At 46.5% G+C, this 17,720-nt stretch overlaps 4 protein-coding genes across 4 annotated transcripts; 2 read left to right on the forward strand and 2 right to left on the reverse strand.

The window, feature by feature from the left end:
- Nucleotides 1-131: 131 nt before the first annotated feature.
- On the reverse strand, nt 132-609 carry DFL_004825 (mitochondrial 37S ribosomal protein bS6m; the record flags this gene model as incomplete). The annotated part of the gene is made up of 3 exons (XM_067633986.1): nt 132-420; nt 491-522; nt 586-609. 3 exons carry the CDS (start codon nt 607-609, stop codon nt 132-134), a joined length of 345 nt encoding a protein of 114 aa, XP_067492100.1.
- Nucleotides 610-975: 366 nt separating this feature from the next.
- Nucleotides 976-1,587, forward strand: DFL_004826 (uncharacterized protein; the record flags this gene model as incomplete). The annotated part of the gene is made up of 2 exons (XM_067633987.1): nt 976-1,120; nt 1,202-1,587. 2 exons carry the CDS (start codon nt 976-978, stop codon nt 1,585-1,587), a joined length of 531 nt encoding a protein of 176 aa, XP_067492101.1.
- A 559-nt stretch (nt 1,588-2,146) lies between these two features.
- On the reverse strand, nt 2,147-4,468 carry DFL_004827 (uncharacterized protein; the record flags this gene model as incomplete). Its single annotated transcript, XM_067633988.1, has 5 exons — nt 2,147-2,965; nt 3,045-3,381; nt 3,789-3,904; nt 4,119-4,151; nt 4,421-4,468. The coding sequence occupies 5 exons, from the start codon at nt 4,466-4,468 to the stop codon at nt 2,147-2,149; spliced, it is 1,353 nt and encodes a 450-aa protein (XP_067492102.1).
- Nucleotides 4,469-13,865: 9,397 nt separating this feature from the next.
- Nucleotides 13,866-15,880, forward strand: DFL_004828 (uncharacterized protein; the record flags this gene model as incomplete). Its single annotated transcript, XM_067633989.1, has 2 exons — nt 13,866-14,420; nt 14,477-15,880. 2 exons carry the CDS (start codon nt 13,866-13,868, stop codon nt 15,878-15,880), a joined length of 1,959 nt encoding a protein of 652 aa, XP_067492103.1.
- Between the last annotated feature and the right edge of the window lie 1,840 nt (nt 15,881-17,720).

Genomic DNA, 17,720 nt, shown 5'->3' on the forward strand with positions numbered 1-17,720 from the left:
ATTGACCCTCTATATTTCGGGCTGAAAACATATCCAAATAAACGCCATCCATGTACCCAACATGGATTTCATATCTTACAAAACAATCTTTCCCCTCGCATCTCTCTCCCGTAGCTATACATAACCCTCGATCAGTGAAACCACGGTGAATCCCCTCTGACCCGACTGATATCCTCCAACTTTCCCTTGCCCATCTTGACGACCGAAAACTTGATCATTCTCGGATCGACTCCCAACGTCTCCCTCACAATCTTCTGGGTAGCTGGGTCGCAATCGAAACGCATGAGGAAGTAATGGCCTTGGGTATGTGTGGCTTGATGTTTTCGAATCTTCTTGGGAAGGAAGGTTGTATCCCAGTTGTTGATGCCTCGAACGATACCGCCGTTGGTTAGGACTTGCATGCCGACGGTTTTAATGACCCTAAAGGGGGTTTTCTACGTTAGAGGGTGGATCGAGGGGTGTCATGGGAGGGGTGCTGGGGTGGGGGTACTCTTTGATTTCCATCAGGCTGCCCGGACGGACCTGGATATATCGAGACATGTTAGCATTGCCTGGTGTTTATGAGGTATGATGGTATGGACTCACAGCTCCCAGAAGCTCGTACAACATGATTGCGGTCCTTTTCTAACCTCGAAGTCTGGATTCGTTATCCTGGGATTGTCGAGGTGAAGCTGAAAAGACTGTCGCCGGACTGCAAAAGACTTGAGGTCCGAGGCAAAGAAACAAGAAAGAAAAAGAAAATATTCCATCAAGATTTCCGATAAGATAACCAACCAAAACAACGGCAATTGTTCGCAAAACAACTCCAAAATTTCCACAAGTCGGACTCTCCCCAACGTCGTTACGATAAATTCCTTCACACACCCCGCCATAAACAAAAAATAAATCTTCCTTTCGATTAGGATACATTCCGACGTTACGATTGCATTCAAGTGAGTTTTCAAAGGAGGAAATAAATAGAAGGAAATTACAACAATGGCATCAACACTCCGTATTGCTTCGCGAGTTCTCCCGAGAGCTTCGGGTTCACTGTGCAGAGCTACCTCTGCTGCTCCTGTTAGGACCCTCGGTGCTCCGTTGAGCCGTAGATACCTTTCTGGGACCGCTGCACGATCCGATAGTATGAAATATTCCCTTCCTTCGCTTTCCCGAAGCCATGAAAATCACAATTTACTAACCAACTATCTACATTAATCTCCAGTCATCAAACGCTACACCGTAGACCACGAATGGATCTCCTACGACACAGAAACCGGCATCGGAACCATCGGGATCACCGACTACGCCCAAGAAAAACTCGGCGAAGTGGTCTTCATCGAATTGCCGGAGGTTGATTCCTCAGTTGAGGCCGATGATTCGATAGGTGCCGTGGAGAGTGTTAAGTCTGCGTCGGATATTATGTCACCTGTTACCGGTGATATTGTAGAGGTCAATGAGGCACTGAATGAGAAGCCAAAGTTGGTCAATGAAGATCCTGAGGGCGAGGAGGGGTGGATTGTTAAGGTCGAGATGGGTGAGGGTGAGGTTGAGCGTCTACAGGAGGAGCTGATGGATGAAGCTGCTTATGAGAGTTTTACCAAAGAATAGATGCTTGACGGCGGGGTCATGGGGTGTGTATATGTGCATAGTTGATGGGTATGGGGATGGTAATGATTAACCGGTGCCGTTGCAATCGAGAGAAAAAATGAATTAAGAACAAAGGCGTCGTCGCGAAGAAACTTTCCATTCCGCTTTTTGGTCTGTTTTTGTACTATAGGTTTTAACAGCTATGGTTTATACATATACGGAACGAAATATAACGGATTCAACACCAATCGATGCAGCATCTCCCACAAAGCGAGCAGATAGAGTAGCTGTGGATGAGGCTGTCGAATATCGCGATATCGATGGGTTGACGAGTCCTTCGGAAACTGTCCGAAGGTATCCGCTCCACCAAAATTTACAACAAGCGAACGCAAACTACCATATACGATAAGACCCTCCTTAGCTCATTAATACGGCCCGTGATTGATTTCGTGAGAAATGCATTTCTAAAATTTGGTAAATCCAGTCCATGTCTAGAACAAAAGTAGGAAACAAGCATCGCAAAAGCGAGTATGAAAGAAGAAGTCTAGTTGATAATTTCAAAAGGCAGAGCCCCCACTACCTAAACCCGAGAATCGTACCAATTGATAGACCACCTCATAACCTGCTTCCCAGCTCCGTCCAGCATCTGTTTATACGCGGGATTCGTAGCCTGCGTAAACATATACATATGCGCACTGACCTCATCGGCGGCCTTGTCATTCAGCTGGGGGAACCACCAAGTCCTCAAGTCTCGGCTTCCAACATCGATATCCGCCGTTCCCCTGTTATCGGATGAAGCTGCTGCGCTTCCAGCAGGAGCGGGAGCTTTGCCATTTGAGGAAGAAGGCGAAGTCGATCCGGACTTCGGTTTTGGTGGGAGCGAGCAGAACGTTCGGAGTCCTCCCCCGCCTACTTCGACGGTCTTTCCTTGTGTCGTTGATACGGACTTTGCACCTTTACCCAATACCGTATAGAAATTGGCGATTCCCATACCGGGAACGGAGGAAGCCCTCATGATCCGTTGTTTCAATTCTTCAGAATTGAACAGCACCCCGACAAATTCCAAGTGGGACGTAACCCAGCTAAAGCCCTGCGTGATGTTGGACCTGTTCATGTAAACTGCGGTGCCAGCGCCCGCAGTAACAGTCGTCGCTGCCGCCGCAGCCAGTGCCAACTTTCCCCAGCCCCATCCTCCACCTGACGAAGCTGCCTGTCCGGCGGCAGGGAGAGCAGCAGCTTGTGCGCCCGACGAGGAAGTGGCCACCGATGCAGCGGGCGCTGCTCCTTGAGACCCGAAGAAACCGAGGGTCTTCGCAATGCTTGAAACGGTCGTGAACGCATCCGACGCTACACGGAAGTTGTTCTCCGCACTGTTGGCAAACATACTCGGTGAAAGTCCCTAATGCGACATCCAACGATATTACTAAACTTTTCGCTTTCCTCTATCAAGCTGTCGTCATGAGTTCAGGCAGAAATACCAGATACGGAGTATCAAAGGCACATATGCCGATGATAGCAGGGAACATCATCCGCTCATCGTTTAATACGTCGTGTCGCTTCCCGCTCGACGACGAGGGCTTCGCCGACGAGTCCCTTCTTTTCCTCGGGTCTAGGCTCCCGGACCTCGACGAAGACGATGATGAAGACGGAGATGTTGGCTTTTTCCTTATGGGTTCGTCGTCCAGAATCGAAAGCAGCGTGTCAGCGGCCACGATCCCGCCCATGGAGTGGGCCAGCAGCACCACCCGCACGGAGGGGTCAATCAGCGACCGGTTGCCATTGAGATCTTCGGTGTCGAGAACGAGATCTTGGAGCCTACGGTCCTCGATCTCGAGTTAACATTCCAAATACGTCAATCGAAGGAGACATATGTTCCAGCTGAGGCAAGCCCAAGAGCAACAACAGGAACTCGTTCAAGATCGGGTAAAAGCGAAACCCTTTAGCACAGACTTGGAAGTCTCTTCCTGACGAAGTGGCCGCAATAAGGCACAGCTGTTGGAGTGACAAAAAGCCATGGCTTGTTTGCAACAGAAGTTGGCTCCAGTCGTTTATTCTTGGATACCACACCCCTTCAGAGTACTAATCCCGTTTGCTGCCTGGTTCATCATCACACCGGTGTGAGTGGAGAAAATAGCAGCAACAGGATAGACGACGAGATGTGCGTATTCAATTGTGGAGGGGTTCCAGCAGACGAGAGAGGGCGAAGGAGAGGGTCTCCATACCATTCACGAAAACGCTTCACAGCCGCAGGCAGATTCCCTCTAGTTTCGTATCTCGGGTACACGACAGCTTTCACGCTGATATTCGGAAGAAACTTTTGTAATGTCTGCTGTAGATGCTGTTACATCCCGACATCCGAGGAAAAGTGAAAAATCACCCAATGAGAGTCTTAGCCACGAGTTCAAAAAAATAAAATAAATAAACCTTCATTTCGATATTCGACCTCCATATCTGCATCCTAAAGATGGGGTCTATGTAGGGGTATAGATCCACCTTAAAGGTGAGAAAACGAGGAAGTGCAAGGGGTGCATTTGAATTCTCGGCAGAAATACCTCAGGGAAAAGGCCGAAAGTATCATCGCCACCCTAATCCGAGGAGGAGAAATAAGTAACTTTTTTAGTCCATATTCAATTTGATAATCCAAGGCGCTAATCTAGGCATCTTATGGAGAGAGAGAGAGAAAAAAAGGGAGGGCAAAAATGCAGCAGGTAACAACGAGTCAACGGGTGGAAAGGTTATAATCGATATGCATGGGAACAATCAGAATTGGCCGCCGAAAGATATGTGGAGTACCTCCTCCAGGGGTGGTGGCTGTCGTGCCCGAGTTCAATTGAGGCGGCTGATGTCAACTAACCTTGAAGCCATGGATGAAAACTAATAGCAACGTCCGTTTCCGTGCCATCAAAGCGGCCGTGGGAGAAGAAAGAATGTAGCTCTCGAACCCCGTTAAAGCGGTGGGTGGTATAAAAAGAAACGCTTGGTGGTTAGAAACCCTGGTTGGTGGTGATATCGATGGTGGAACAGGTTTAAATTCAAGATTAACTGAGCTCGGTTTGGAGAGATTTTTGGGAATCAGTCCGTTGGGTTTAGTATTAAGTCACTAACAACCTAACATCGACGAAGTACAAGTCCGTCCGGTGCCACTACGACAAATTACTTAGTTGTTTCTTTGTTTCTTTCTTTTTTTAGTCACCTCCTTCGGTGGTGTTTAACTACTTCGGAGGCATGCAAGAGCGATATCGCCTTGAATGGTATGTACGATGTTGAGTTTGTCGACATGTAAGAACAAAAAAAAAACTGCAAGCGGGGCAAACCGGTGACGATTATCATATCATGCGCCATTAACTGTCAACAAAGGTTGGAAGTTCGCCCGCGATCTAGCACCTTCGAACGGGAAATGCCTGAGATTGGCTAAAATCAGCGCGTGTCTGTCGAGCTGTCGACGTGTGTATAATGGATGGATTTGTGTGGAGGTCTGTATTTGACTAATGTTAACATTAACAGGTTATTGTACCCAAAAACGGACGAAGCTTGCCTCTTCACGAAAGTTCTTGTTGCATGCAAGGACTCAACTGATCCTGTCTGCTGCGAGCATCAAACTGGTACTGGATGTATGGATGTACAGTTACCCTGTCTATGGCCGTATGATCTGTCAAGATCTCGACAAACAGAGAGACAGCTAACAATAACCCTGTAAACGCCTAACGTCTGCGTCTTCGAATCCTCGGTCTTCTCAGCTTTTGCCGATCTTGCAGCACCAAAGTGGACCTCTCTGGAGGGATGATGGTTGTTAGTGATCAGATGTCTACCCTGTTCGTCTATGCATGTCGTCGGCGGGCCATTTACGTTCGGAAGCTGCGATGGTTTTTTTTAGTCCCGCAGCGGCCGCGGGTCACTACAAAGTGCTGGCAACATGATTCATACTCCCAGAGGCAATGGAAGTGGTATGTTTAAAGGATTTTATTCGTATAGTTCGTCAATATACTGTTGACAGTACATACATAACAGGCCTGGGTGGCTGCGGACTGCCCGCCACGAATTGTCTTGTCCTGACATCCTGCAGCTTCCATGTCTTCCGAGATGTAGGCATGATTGAGACATTCAAAACTCTGATAGGACTGACGAAAAGGGCCTGACCAGGTGACCTAGGCTTAGGAGGACAAAGATTTTATTTTTTTTTTGAAGGTTCGATATCAAAAAGGCTTCAAAGCTAAGATACTAGGGGCATTCTCGAGCTATGTATCTGCAGACTTTGCTCATCTGCATATGGTAATATGGAATACCGGCGATCCATTATCAAATCAAAAGTTTTTCCCTTTCCGCCGAGTTCGAGACAAGCCTCATGGGGAAAACTATCATTGCTGGAAAGGCGAGGCTGGTGATCTAGTGAACCTATATTGTCGAAAAATGGAGTTGTGCAATGGATGACGTTGAAGTGCCACCCAAAACCCTGTTCTCTGATTCGCCCGGACTCACCCATACTCCTCAACGACCTCACGGGAATTTGCGGCTGCTCCTTGTAATGTACTAACATGACATTTTTTTTTTTCCTTCAAAGTACTTGCTTAGTTCAATGACTGTCAGTCAACCATTCCGACGAAGGCCCCCCATCCATGAAATTTTAATTGTGGATCGCGATCGATTATCTCGGTCAAGTACGACAATTAGGACCCCAACATGTCGCAAAGTTGCGAGACCGCCACGACATTCGACACCTAGTAGGTACATAAGCACATAACTATTTGCATTGCAAGTCAACACCGATATCGAAATGGTCTAGATCACGGGCTAGCTTTGAGTGGATATTTGGAGATGAAGCTAAGCAATTATCCATTCGAATGTGATATCGAAAGCTGAAGCTGAGGCAAAAACCGAAGAGTACCATGCAACATTTGAAGAACCAAGATAACGCATATAGGACTCGTGCATGAGAAACCTAAAAGTCCAAACAAAAGGAATATTGAAGAAAGCCGCGGACTTCATTTATCACATCGTGAGGAGATGTAAAAATTTTTTTTTTCCCATGATCATGATGTACTATGTAACACGACAACCGCTTCATAAAAACCATGTTGAAAACCACACAATAGCCAAATATAGCATGTCAGCGGCTAGAAAACACTCAGAGGGATCGGCTATTGGGGAGATTGGAGCGTAGCAAATAACTTTAAAGGATATGCTGTGCATGGAACAAACTTTAGCAAATGGGAACCTGCCTACGGTCCCAAGACACCGAGGGCCATCCCACCATCCGTGGCCATGGGATGCTCCGCGTTGCAAGTTCAGTATGTAAGTGTGGGACCTTCGAAGGAGAGCCAGTTATGAGGGTTGGCCGAACTAGCATGAACGGTCCTGCTTTCCTCGTTAAACTGCCCACACTTACATATAATACGTTTATCCTTGCCTCGCCTGGTTATGCAACTGGGTTCACCGCACTTAATCAGATACGTCTGGCAATTTATCATCCAGCATGGCTGGGCATTTGTTCCCATGTATCACGGCCCCCTCCTTTCCCACCTCTTTCCGAGCATGGTAAAGTCATTTGAGAGGGCCAAAACCCAGATCCTAAGCATGATGCACGAGAAGCACAGGTATTTTAGCACTTTACGCGTTCCGGGAAGGCAAAAGAGCCAAAAAGTGGATCTCGTTCAATTGAGGTTCTATTCACCCTCCACATGACAATCAAATCTTTTAAGAGGCTACGAATGGACTAGTGGCAAAGGTCCTGCGATAGATGCAAAATACAATAATTAGATCGCAGCGGCATCTTGGGTTTTGACACATCAAAGCGCACACGGACGAGAGTTTCGGAAGCTGAAGGAAATGCCGGCTGGGTGATCTGTTTTTCGAGGTCGAGTGGACATGCCTGGGACCTTGCATCCACCCCGTTTTGCATTGCGACATCTGATTCTGAACCGATGTTGCTTGGAAATCCAGCATGCTTCGAGGGGTTGGATCTATGCATTTGAAGAAGGAGCTTCGAGGGAACGGGTATCCATCTGACAATGATAATGAATTCCTCTTGCTCGCCGACCGGTTTATGATTCTCCAAGGAGGATCGCTTAACTTGCCCGCATTCGAATACCTTTTCGGAGTTCGTTTCTTCAAGAATGCACTTGCTCGCGGCATACCTTTTTTTTTTTTTTTCCTTTCGCTTGGAGCCGTGAGAGATCTAATGGATGGTGTAGATGTACGAAGCACCATATGGACCTTCAACTTACATCCGAGACAAGGAAAAAAAAAAAAAGCGGTACTCCGAGGTGAGCGCACCTGCAGGGGCGCCGCAAAATCCAATTAATTCGCAAATCGTCATAACGGAGACGCTGATGATACGACTCGTTGGTATGTGGTCCATAAGCAAGCCAGCCAGCCATCGGTAAGCCGAAGATAGCAGCAACTTAACGCAACCCGACGCGGCGAAGCAAGGTTTCACTATTCCGCTGGTTGCTTTCCAGGCTGAGGTATCCGCCAAGGCAAAAGACCACCTTCGTGAGAGCAGGCAATTACCCATTACGCCTTGGAATCACGCGTCCATTTACATCCGACGCAGGAAAGAAATAAGAAAAGGAACGAGCTGGGGTCGACGCAAACACCGAGGCGAAGAGAAAAAGCGACGAGACTTCAGCCTATTGGTCGGAATAACCTGGAGAACCCACATGGAGATATATGTAATCGGCCAACATTCAAACAAGTGCCGCCTCCTTCTGTTCAACTCCTTCGAACGGTCAGTTGTTCCCCAACATTTAACGTATTGCGAGCTGCAATGCAAGGTTTGACATCCTCACGACTACCACCCTAATGACTTAATTGTTTCTTTTCGAACTTATGTTACCTGATTTGTCCAACGAGGCCACCGTCGATGCTGATTGGTATTTGTCATTTTATCGCAATCATTTCAACATGTTCGAAATATGCTGGATTCATTAAGTGGCAGCCATAGTCCGGGTACAGGTACAAAGATACCTGGACACCTCCCAGGGCCAGGCCTCAGTTTTCAATATCCGTATCCTTTTTTATCTTATGCAATTATATTAAATCCACTATCAAAGTCTTATATCACCTGTTGGGCGAGAGCTAGAGATGCATGATAATATCACATCGTCTGACGGGGTCTACATACGATATTCAATATCTAATCGGCCTGCCTTGCGTTCTCGGAATGTGATCCATCTCTTTTGCAACCCCTAGCTAATGCTTTGTTGAATTGAGGTTTTAGTGTTAGATGGGAAAAATCTTGAAACTCAGGTGCCAAAGTTGTTAGCTATGCACCGCGGTCTGATATCTGAGTTATCGAGATTCTTCCCATCTAACATTACCATGCAGCTGCCCTCCCGCGGGTTGGTGAGATTATGGTTTCTGAATGGTTACTTTTTCGTCATGCCGTTCCTTCCTATGTGCTCGGATGTTATAACAGCGCTTGCATACATAGTACACACGCACATATAGTCTGTATGTAATGTACATAGATCTATCCTACGTGTTTGCATTATGGAGTTATTTCGAAAGGGAAGCAAGCCGTCTCGAATTAATTCGGCCACAACACAGTTTCCGGTGAGGTTGAAAGGATGGCGGTTCCCACATCCCGTTCTGGGTTCTAGCTTGCTCCTCCTCCGCAATCCAACCAACCACATCGTAGCATGCACTCCAACCAAAGTCGCATTTCTGTGATCGATCGGGCTATTATGATGGGGACTATATACTAACAAGTATTAGGTCCATCACATTGGTTTTTTCGTTTATTTTTTTGTTCCCTCCAGATGGCCTTTGAGATTTACCCAGCTACGTTGATGGAACTCGCGGCAGCTGGGTCCTTGCTGTGCAACCGGGGCGGACACAAAAAATATATGCATCCCGAATCTAACGGGATGTTAACGTTTGCCTTCAAATTGTTTCGAGAAAACTTATTGGCTTCCGATGGCCTTGAACTGAATTCGATGATGACAGGGCTGCAAGCTAACCACCTTTATGTGTGCCCTCCTCGCATTAAGCCAATCTGGATAGCTGCAAAGCACAAGCGCTATATTATTTTGTTGCAAAAGGAAGAATACAACTTTGAACAAAAGAAAGAAAGGTCTAAAGAACGAAACCAATACTACCTTTGGTTCCATCCCGGCGGACAAGGGATGTTTCTCCTTTGCTCGCTGGCAAAGATGCGAAATGTGGGAAGGTAACAGTTCCCAAGACAGGTACTCGGACGCAAGTATCGACGAAGATACAGGCCATCTCCACATTCGAGAGAGGTCTACGAGGTTATGCACCGATGTTCCATGCTATTAACTTGCTGCAACACCCACACAGGGAAAAAGACAAAAGAAAAATGCCTCCACCCAAGTGAGGAGATCACGTTCGAGGTTTAGGGTGTCGAAGCCAATCATCGGCCACCTGCTTGATAGAACGCCTGTGTGACAAACAACACGGTTGGGTCCTTTTAGGAGAGAGTTTGCACAAGGTTCTGACCAGCCAAAGTTCGTTGACAAGCCCACTAGGCTATTGGCTGGATGGGGCTGCCACGGCCGGATCCTATTCGCTCCAAGAGGGAACATTCATTGTTGGGGTTTCGATGTCGTCTCGGCCTGAATGACGGAAAGCGGGCTCCTAAACTGAAATTGCAAGCAAATTTGTTCGGGTCCTAAAATCACGAGTGAGGACCCCTTGCAACCCTTCCTCTAATAATGTCTGCGTTAGTGGGATATTTTGTCGGGGCTTTTGCTGCCCTGCACGATCGAAAAAAGCTTAGAGGAGTTCAAGGCAAAGTTCTGCATCCACACCCCCATGCTCTCTTCTCTCCTTTTTTGCCCTTCAAAGGAGGCTAGACGGCCTTTTCGCTTGTGAACATTGTGTGCCCACCGCCAAGGGTGCATTGGAAGTTGCATGAGACAGAAAGGCTAGAAAGGTAAAATTTCACCCCTGTATTCGACGACTTGGAGGAACATGCCTGCATTTTTTCAGTCATCGACGACGAGCGCTCAACATTACATGTTCGATCCGAATATGCGTAATGTACCCACACAACTGCAACAAAATGTCGCTTTTAGCTTTATCAAAAAGCTGGTTTTCTCTGTATTGTTTCGTTACCCTTGGAGGTTTTTTTTTTTTTTTTTTTTTTTTTTTTTCTTTCTTTTTTTTCCCTTAATGTCTCCTTTGCATTCGTATTTTTGCTCCCCCGCCATCGACAAGAGAATGTTGTCTGATTTGGCGGCCGTGGCTTCCTAGGGTTCCCACACGCAAGCATCATGACACACACAGCGGAGAGCGCATCCTTCCCTGGCGAGAGAAAGAGAACCTTCACAGCAACTCACGAGTGATACTTCCTTTTTTCTCCAAGTTCTGTATGCACTACCTCTCCCCTGCTTGGGGTTATTGCGTTACTTGGCGAATCGAGGGTGAGGTTCAATATCACACCTAACCAACTCAGCATGTCCGGCTGGACACAGAATTAATGGTGACAAGCTGAGATTGTGGGCACCGACAACGATTGGTCTGATAATTGAAAATACTTTTGTTGCAAGCAAGACGCAAGTATCCTGCTTTTTCCAGAAACAGGGTCTGTGGGAAGATTTCCTTTAAAATCCTTTTTCCCCATCGTTAGTGGCTTTTTTATTTTATTTTTCCAATCTTCTCGACTTCACGCAAGCCCAACCCTTACAACATCTTATTATGTACAGGTCCGTCCAAGCATCTTTAACCATGTCGCGCGCCCTGTCCCACTTGTGGCATTCGAGATTGGTCATATCTCTGAGGCAGCTGTCCAGGACGGAACGAGATAGCACAAGCAGTAGCTTGACCCAGTATTTGAGGAGCAAAATAGGAACGTAAGGAGGAGGCTTGGATATGTTACATTTTCTGCGTATGAAGCCGATGGGATATAAATGTATATTGCCAGTATAAGTACATGTACCAAATCGGTGCAGTTGGTTTCTTACGCCTGAGCCAGTGTATCGTTTTTTATGCACGTCGACCACCGCCTCGAAGCAGTGGACGATTTGCTTGGTGGTGAACTAATAAGCGTGTGTCTCAAGACCTCGAAAGTGCGTAACTTGGCCAGGGTCGGGCTAGCCAAGGGAGGCCTTTGGAGGCTGCTGGTTCCAGCAGCATGATCTCTTTTGTGAGGAAATAAGGAGAAAAAGGGCATTCCAGACCTCCACCCCCAATCCTTTCCTTGATCCCGGTCGGTTAGAATCCCCACGGCACGGCATGGAAACTAATCCAATACCCACTTTGACTTCCCATTCGGACCACACCTCCATCCAGCTCCTGCCTCAGAGATGGGCTAAGTTATTAACAGGCCTTCGCTATGGGCTATGTGTGTGGGCTAATTATACATGTTCGCGATAGGATTGATTAGCACTGACTTTGCCTGGCACGAGGAGGTAGTCAGGTCTCATCGAACGAGAAATGATCAGAATGACCTTGCAACTTGCAACCGATTGAGCTGGGAAGTTCAGAGAAACGCAATGTTTGTCTTTGCTACCGGAGCGCTCGTCCATAATTACCGTGTTCGTCGTGAACTCCGGCCGCTGATGTGGGATTATTACGCTCTGAAACTCTCAGGTTTCCGTTTGGAATTATTTCTCTCAGCTAAGTCGAACCAGAGTTTAACATGGTTGCAACAAAAACGAGGTCATATTTCACACCTTGCATACGAAGCGGTTTGAATGAAGATTTCAAAGCGGACAGGCAAAGAAAAAAAAGAGGCCGCCAATCAGCGTGAAGCCCGGGATAATATTTGGAGATCTACCAGCTCACTCATGTTTTTGTTCCTCGATTTGAGATACGCATCTCAGTCAATCTCTTTGCGTGGGAGCGAAGCGATCCTGATTGGATGTATCCAATGCCATGGGGAAAAAAAACGAGGAGAGGACAAAAAGGATTTGATATGCACCTCTCCGACTACGACTACGACTACGACTACGACTACGACTACATATGCGACAGTCAGCAGGAGGAAAACAGCTTAGCAGGCAGGATTGTGTTTTTTTTAGAGGTCGGGCGGTCCATTCAACTATCTATCTTCAAGACCCGCACTAACCCGTTTTCAACCAGCGCCTCTTTTTTGCATTTAGCAGAACGAACTGAAGGGACTGTCATCCAGAGAAAAAAGTTTGTTCGGTTTAAGTGGTTGCTTTTGGCTTTTGCTTTATTTTCTGTGGAAGGGATTTTCTTTTTCGCATTCCGGGGATGACACCCCGGTATACAGATGTAGGCACAGGACATGTAACTTAGCCCCGGGAAGTGGGAAATGTTTATAACTGCAGCCCACCTGAAGTTGACGACCTTGCGTGTTCGAAGCTAGTCTGGTTCGTGTTAGTGACTTATATGGGATGTCCTGAGCAGTTTGATATATATCCGTGGAGCCGGCCTCTGTGAAGTCATCACCACCAGCAATTTCTAATGGTATGTGTACCTAATATCTCCGAACCAGATTATCGACTGCCAGTGCCCTCAGCCTATATTAATATATATAACCAGAGTATTCACTAAAACGACCTCGTGTGTCTTCGGCCAAATAATATTCTATCCACCTCAATCCAACTTCTGACCAAATCAATCAATCAATCAATCCCTCTACGGACAAACAACACAAACCTTGCTGGTCTTGGTTAACGACATCGGACGGATTGGAACGTTCCCCAGCAGCTTCAACAAAGCATCAATATCAACGGCCTCCAGCAATTATAATTACACATAGGGAACCTACAGGCAAACTCTACATCCCATCCTATCCTTTTAGTGATCCGACAATCCCGTCTCTTCTGTTTTCCTCCCGTGCCGTATATACTGGCTCCCGTCTCCTAAATATCAAATCAACCTCCACAAACTCAAAAAGGAACCACCTTCGAAACCGGACTCTGGAATCTTAACTGGCTTGCCTTTTTTTCCTACCACGTTTCCATCTACCGGTTGCTTCTTGTTTCGCCATCATTCACTTGATTGGTGAAACAGATATATCTCACTCTTCTACTACTTTTACCAGTCTTCAAGCAAGTGGTTGGTCTTATTCAATATATATATATCTTGCTTCAAAGGACTCTGTAAATTCGAACAAAGAACCGACACAGACTACTACCAGTCCAACCCTTCACAACTCTATTCGACATTTCATACATATATACCTCGCCATATATGAAGGCCGACTGTTAATTTTGAGACCAATTATCTCTGTTCCCCCACTTTTTTTCTCCTTTTTTCTTTTCCTTTTCGCTCTATCTGGGACTATACTTCATATACTCTAATTTCTAGAGGCGGCGGCCAAAGTCTTTAGCAGATTATCTCTAATGCTCGGAGTTGCTAATCTCACAATGAATTCCACAATACCATATCCCCAAGACTCCATATCCTCATTCCCCCTCCACTCTGGCCGGAGAAACTCAGCATACAGCTCAGTTGACAGCAGGACAAGATCGACGGACTACTATGCCAGAGCAACAAACGAGTCGGCCCGGGTCTTCTCCATTCCCTCTCCCAGTTCCTCGTGCACATTGTCATCGAGATATAACTCGCGGGAATCTCTAAGGACGCCTCCATCCGAAGGTACAATGAGCAGCCATTCGGTGGACTATTCGACAGCGCTTCTCCCAACCAGTGGGAACGTCCAGAATTCCAGGAGCCAATATCGGCAATACGACCACTCTCAGTCGTCGATACCAAGCATGTCAGAATGCTTCAGGTCGTCTTCTCAATCCCAAGAAATGGTCAAGAGGAAAGCGACTTCTCCACAATCGAGGCGAGGATCGTTTGCTCAGCAGGTTGAGAATTCGTCGCGGGGTAGAAGGTCGTCAACAGCTGTCCCACCACTGACAGTTCCAGCCTCCATCAATTCAAGCAAGGGCAGCTTGGCCGAATTCGCAGCTCAGGTTTGTACCAATCCAAAAAAAGATTAATACCAGAATCGGATGCTAACAATTCGTAGATTACTTGTCTATTCTGGTTCGAATCTTCTCACGACCTTGCTAAAGTTGCTTCGTCGACAACGAAGGTCATTCCAACGACCCCTCTGATTGAGGACGCGGTTCCATCGATGTCCTTCAAGAAATGGGTCGCCACAATCCTTTCGACAACGCAGGTTTCCCAGAATGTCATCCTTCTGGCCCTGTTGTTCATCTATCGCCTCAAGAAGTTGAACCCGTCCGTTAAGGGAAAGGTTGGAAGCGAGTATCGTTTGCTCACAGTCGCTTTGATGCTTGGCAACAAGTTCCTGGACGACAATACCTATACCAACAAGACCTGGGCAGAGGTTTCTGGTATCACTGTTGGGGAAATCCACGTTATGGAGGTAGAGTTCCTAAGCAACATGAGATACAGCTTATTCACTTCTGCAGAGGAATGGCAAGACTGGCATGTTAAGCTTGGCAAGTTCGGAGAATACTGGGACCGTGCTCGATGCATCCCAAAGCTGAGCCCATCCCACCAATTCTCTTCTATCACGCCTACTAGCACCGTCCCACCATCGCTCCCATCGCCGCCTCACTCGAATCACGCTTCGCCACCATACGGAAGCTCCCATTCGCCTAGTTCCGCTTACCCGCCTGCTTTGCCGGCTCTTCCAGTTGCTAATGTTTCGCCCAAGAACACTTCGCTCTTGCAGCGATATCGCGAAGATTATGATAGGCTTGAGTCGTCAAGCAGGAAGCGAACGTTGGAAGATAACGGTATGCACCCGCCTGCCAAGCGTCTTTCGAGGTCCGGTCCATCATCTTCCTCAATGTTGGCACAATATCCACCTGCCTTGACGATTCCAACTCCATCGCCCAACCCGTATGCTTCGCAACTGCCAATTAATCCAAACGCACCCATGCCAACTCCACCCGCGCCTCTCCAACCTCAGGTGCAGCCATACTACCCTACCACCAGGGCGATGTCAACCGTCTATCCCTCTTCTTCCTCCGCCGTATGGACTCCTTCCCAAACAGCTACCAGCTCTTGGAATCATCCGACTACTCAGCTTCCTGTGGTGAGCACTAGTGCCACCCCAGCACCGGTAAACGGCATTAGCCTTGCACCATATCCTACCAGCCGACATACTTCCCCCTATCCTCTCAGCTCAAGCAACAACTCCCCAACTGCCTACAGCAACAACTCTCCATCTATCTTCCTCACTAGCCGAGAGTCTCCGTACCGACCTGTTAGAACCGTGTCGGCCCTCTTGGTGCCTCAGCAGACCACGGAAGCTCAGCATCTTGGCCAAGACCAGATGCAATATCAACCTCTCACCAAGGCCAGGAACGAGTACAGACAAGGTCCCGTTCCATACATGCAGACTGAATACTGGCCACAATCCACCAACTGGAGCCTCCCACCAAACTTCGAGCCGTAAGAATTTGATTTAGCTTTCTTGATATCCATTGTTTTTTTGTTTTTTTTTTTGCGAAGGGCGTTTCGATTTTTCTACAGTTCTTCGATTTCCTTTTGCAAACTTGGCTGTAATCAACCCTATATGGCGTTTTCGCAATACACTTGCTCTTATGGTTTCGGTTATAATAGCTCGATCTTCTCGCCCCTCTTTTTTTTACCCCTAGGCTTCAGAGATTGGATACACACTTGCAGACCAGCGAAGCACGATATGTTTCTACTACTGCCTTTTTTTCTCTTTTTTTTTCGCTATGGGCATGGCAAGCGGCGTTCTATACAGGAGCTTTTTTCACTTCGTCTTTCCGTTATATTTACGTATTTCAAACTGGGGGGCCGGGGGGGGACACAATGTGACTATCTTGCTTTTTTATTTATTTGCTGGATGATCTGTGTGTCTCCACTATTTGCACATACGAATATTGTATTCTACTACTACCACATGGAGGGAAACTATACTTCCCATTGTATTCGAAATATTTTTAGTTGAGAAGGGAGCAAAGGAAATGGGCAGGAAGAATATCTTCTCTTTGTTTTTTTTTTTTTTTTGTTTTTTTTTGTTTTTATACCAAACTACAAAAAACCTTCTCGGCTGTTATTTTTTATATATAACAAGGGTGCGAAAGAAGTGGCACTTCTTTTTACAAATTGAAGGGGATTTTTAATATTCTATCTTCATCTATCTTTCAACTCTTTTTTAATATTTTTTTTTAATGTTTCATTCTTCATTTCATAGACACCTGACTAGGATCGTTCACAAAAAGGAAGCATATGCATTCGGTTCGATATTCATTGGAGGTGACATCTTTGGTTTTCAATCTCAGCGCGTGTATCATAGGAAATAGACGAAATCACATATGACCGAAAAGGAAAAGAAGCAAAAGCGAACGATACCTTGCTGATTCGTTCGGGTTTAAGCCTCTTTAAAGATCTCTTGTCTCTTTTTTTCTCTCCACGTTCACGATGTTTTATACACTACTGTATCACGCTTTGATATCAAGCGTCGTCCTTCCTGATATCTTAAAGTGTTTCCCCAATCCACCGCCCCCTTATAAGCACGCTATAAGATCTACGACGACCCTCTTTAACAGATTAAGGAATATTCGCCTCCGGAAACCATATACTGCTTATGGTCCCGAATGGATTCCGGCCACCCCATTGTGGAGCTTGTGTTAGTCGCTTTGAATTAGTAACAAACCAATATAATCAGTAGTATAGCACTCCGGGCTGTTGGTCGTGAGAATGACCTCACATTGAAAAATTAAGCAAAGAAAGAAATCGAATATTGATCATTCACATATCTTCCCGATCACTCGTGAACCCAGTTCAGTCATGCAGAAGGGTGAACCAAAAACAAAAGTGATATTTTATGCATCGTGAATTCGAAAAAAAAAAAAAAAAAACCGTCGCCAAGCAAGGATATCGGAAGGGTAAGCGATCCAAGAATGTAGAAAAAGGAACGAAGATATCGATGTGATAGGTAGGAACCACCCCTCTCTGCTATGTCTCTCAATCCTCTCTCGCGACTTCACGCACGCACGCACACGCACATTCATCTAAGGCAAACAAGAAGCGAGGCACAGGTTGGTGATGTCTTAAAAACCTTTCTAGGAACACAAAGGTGGGGTATACGAGAACGAGGAGGGGAGGTTTTCCGAGCAATGCGGGATGAAAAAGGCAGGAACTGGTACATTTTTTTGTAGGTAAGTGTCATGCGGGATCGGGAAAAGATTTTACGTACATTATATACAAAAATGCACATATATGTCAGTAGGAAAACCTTCGTTGAAGCTAAAAGGCTTCCCGAA

This window comes from Arthrobotrys flagrans (genome assembly GCF_004000055.1).
Source record: "Arthrobotrys flagrans strain CBS H-5679 chromosome Unknown unitig_0, whole genome shotgun sequence".
Lineage (NCBI taxonomy): Eukaryota > Fungi > Ascomycota > Orbiliomycetes > Orbiliales > Orbiliaceae > Arthrobotrys > Arthrobotrys flagrans.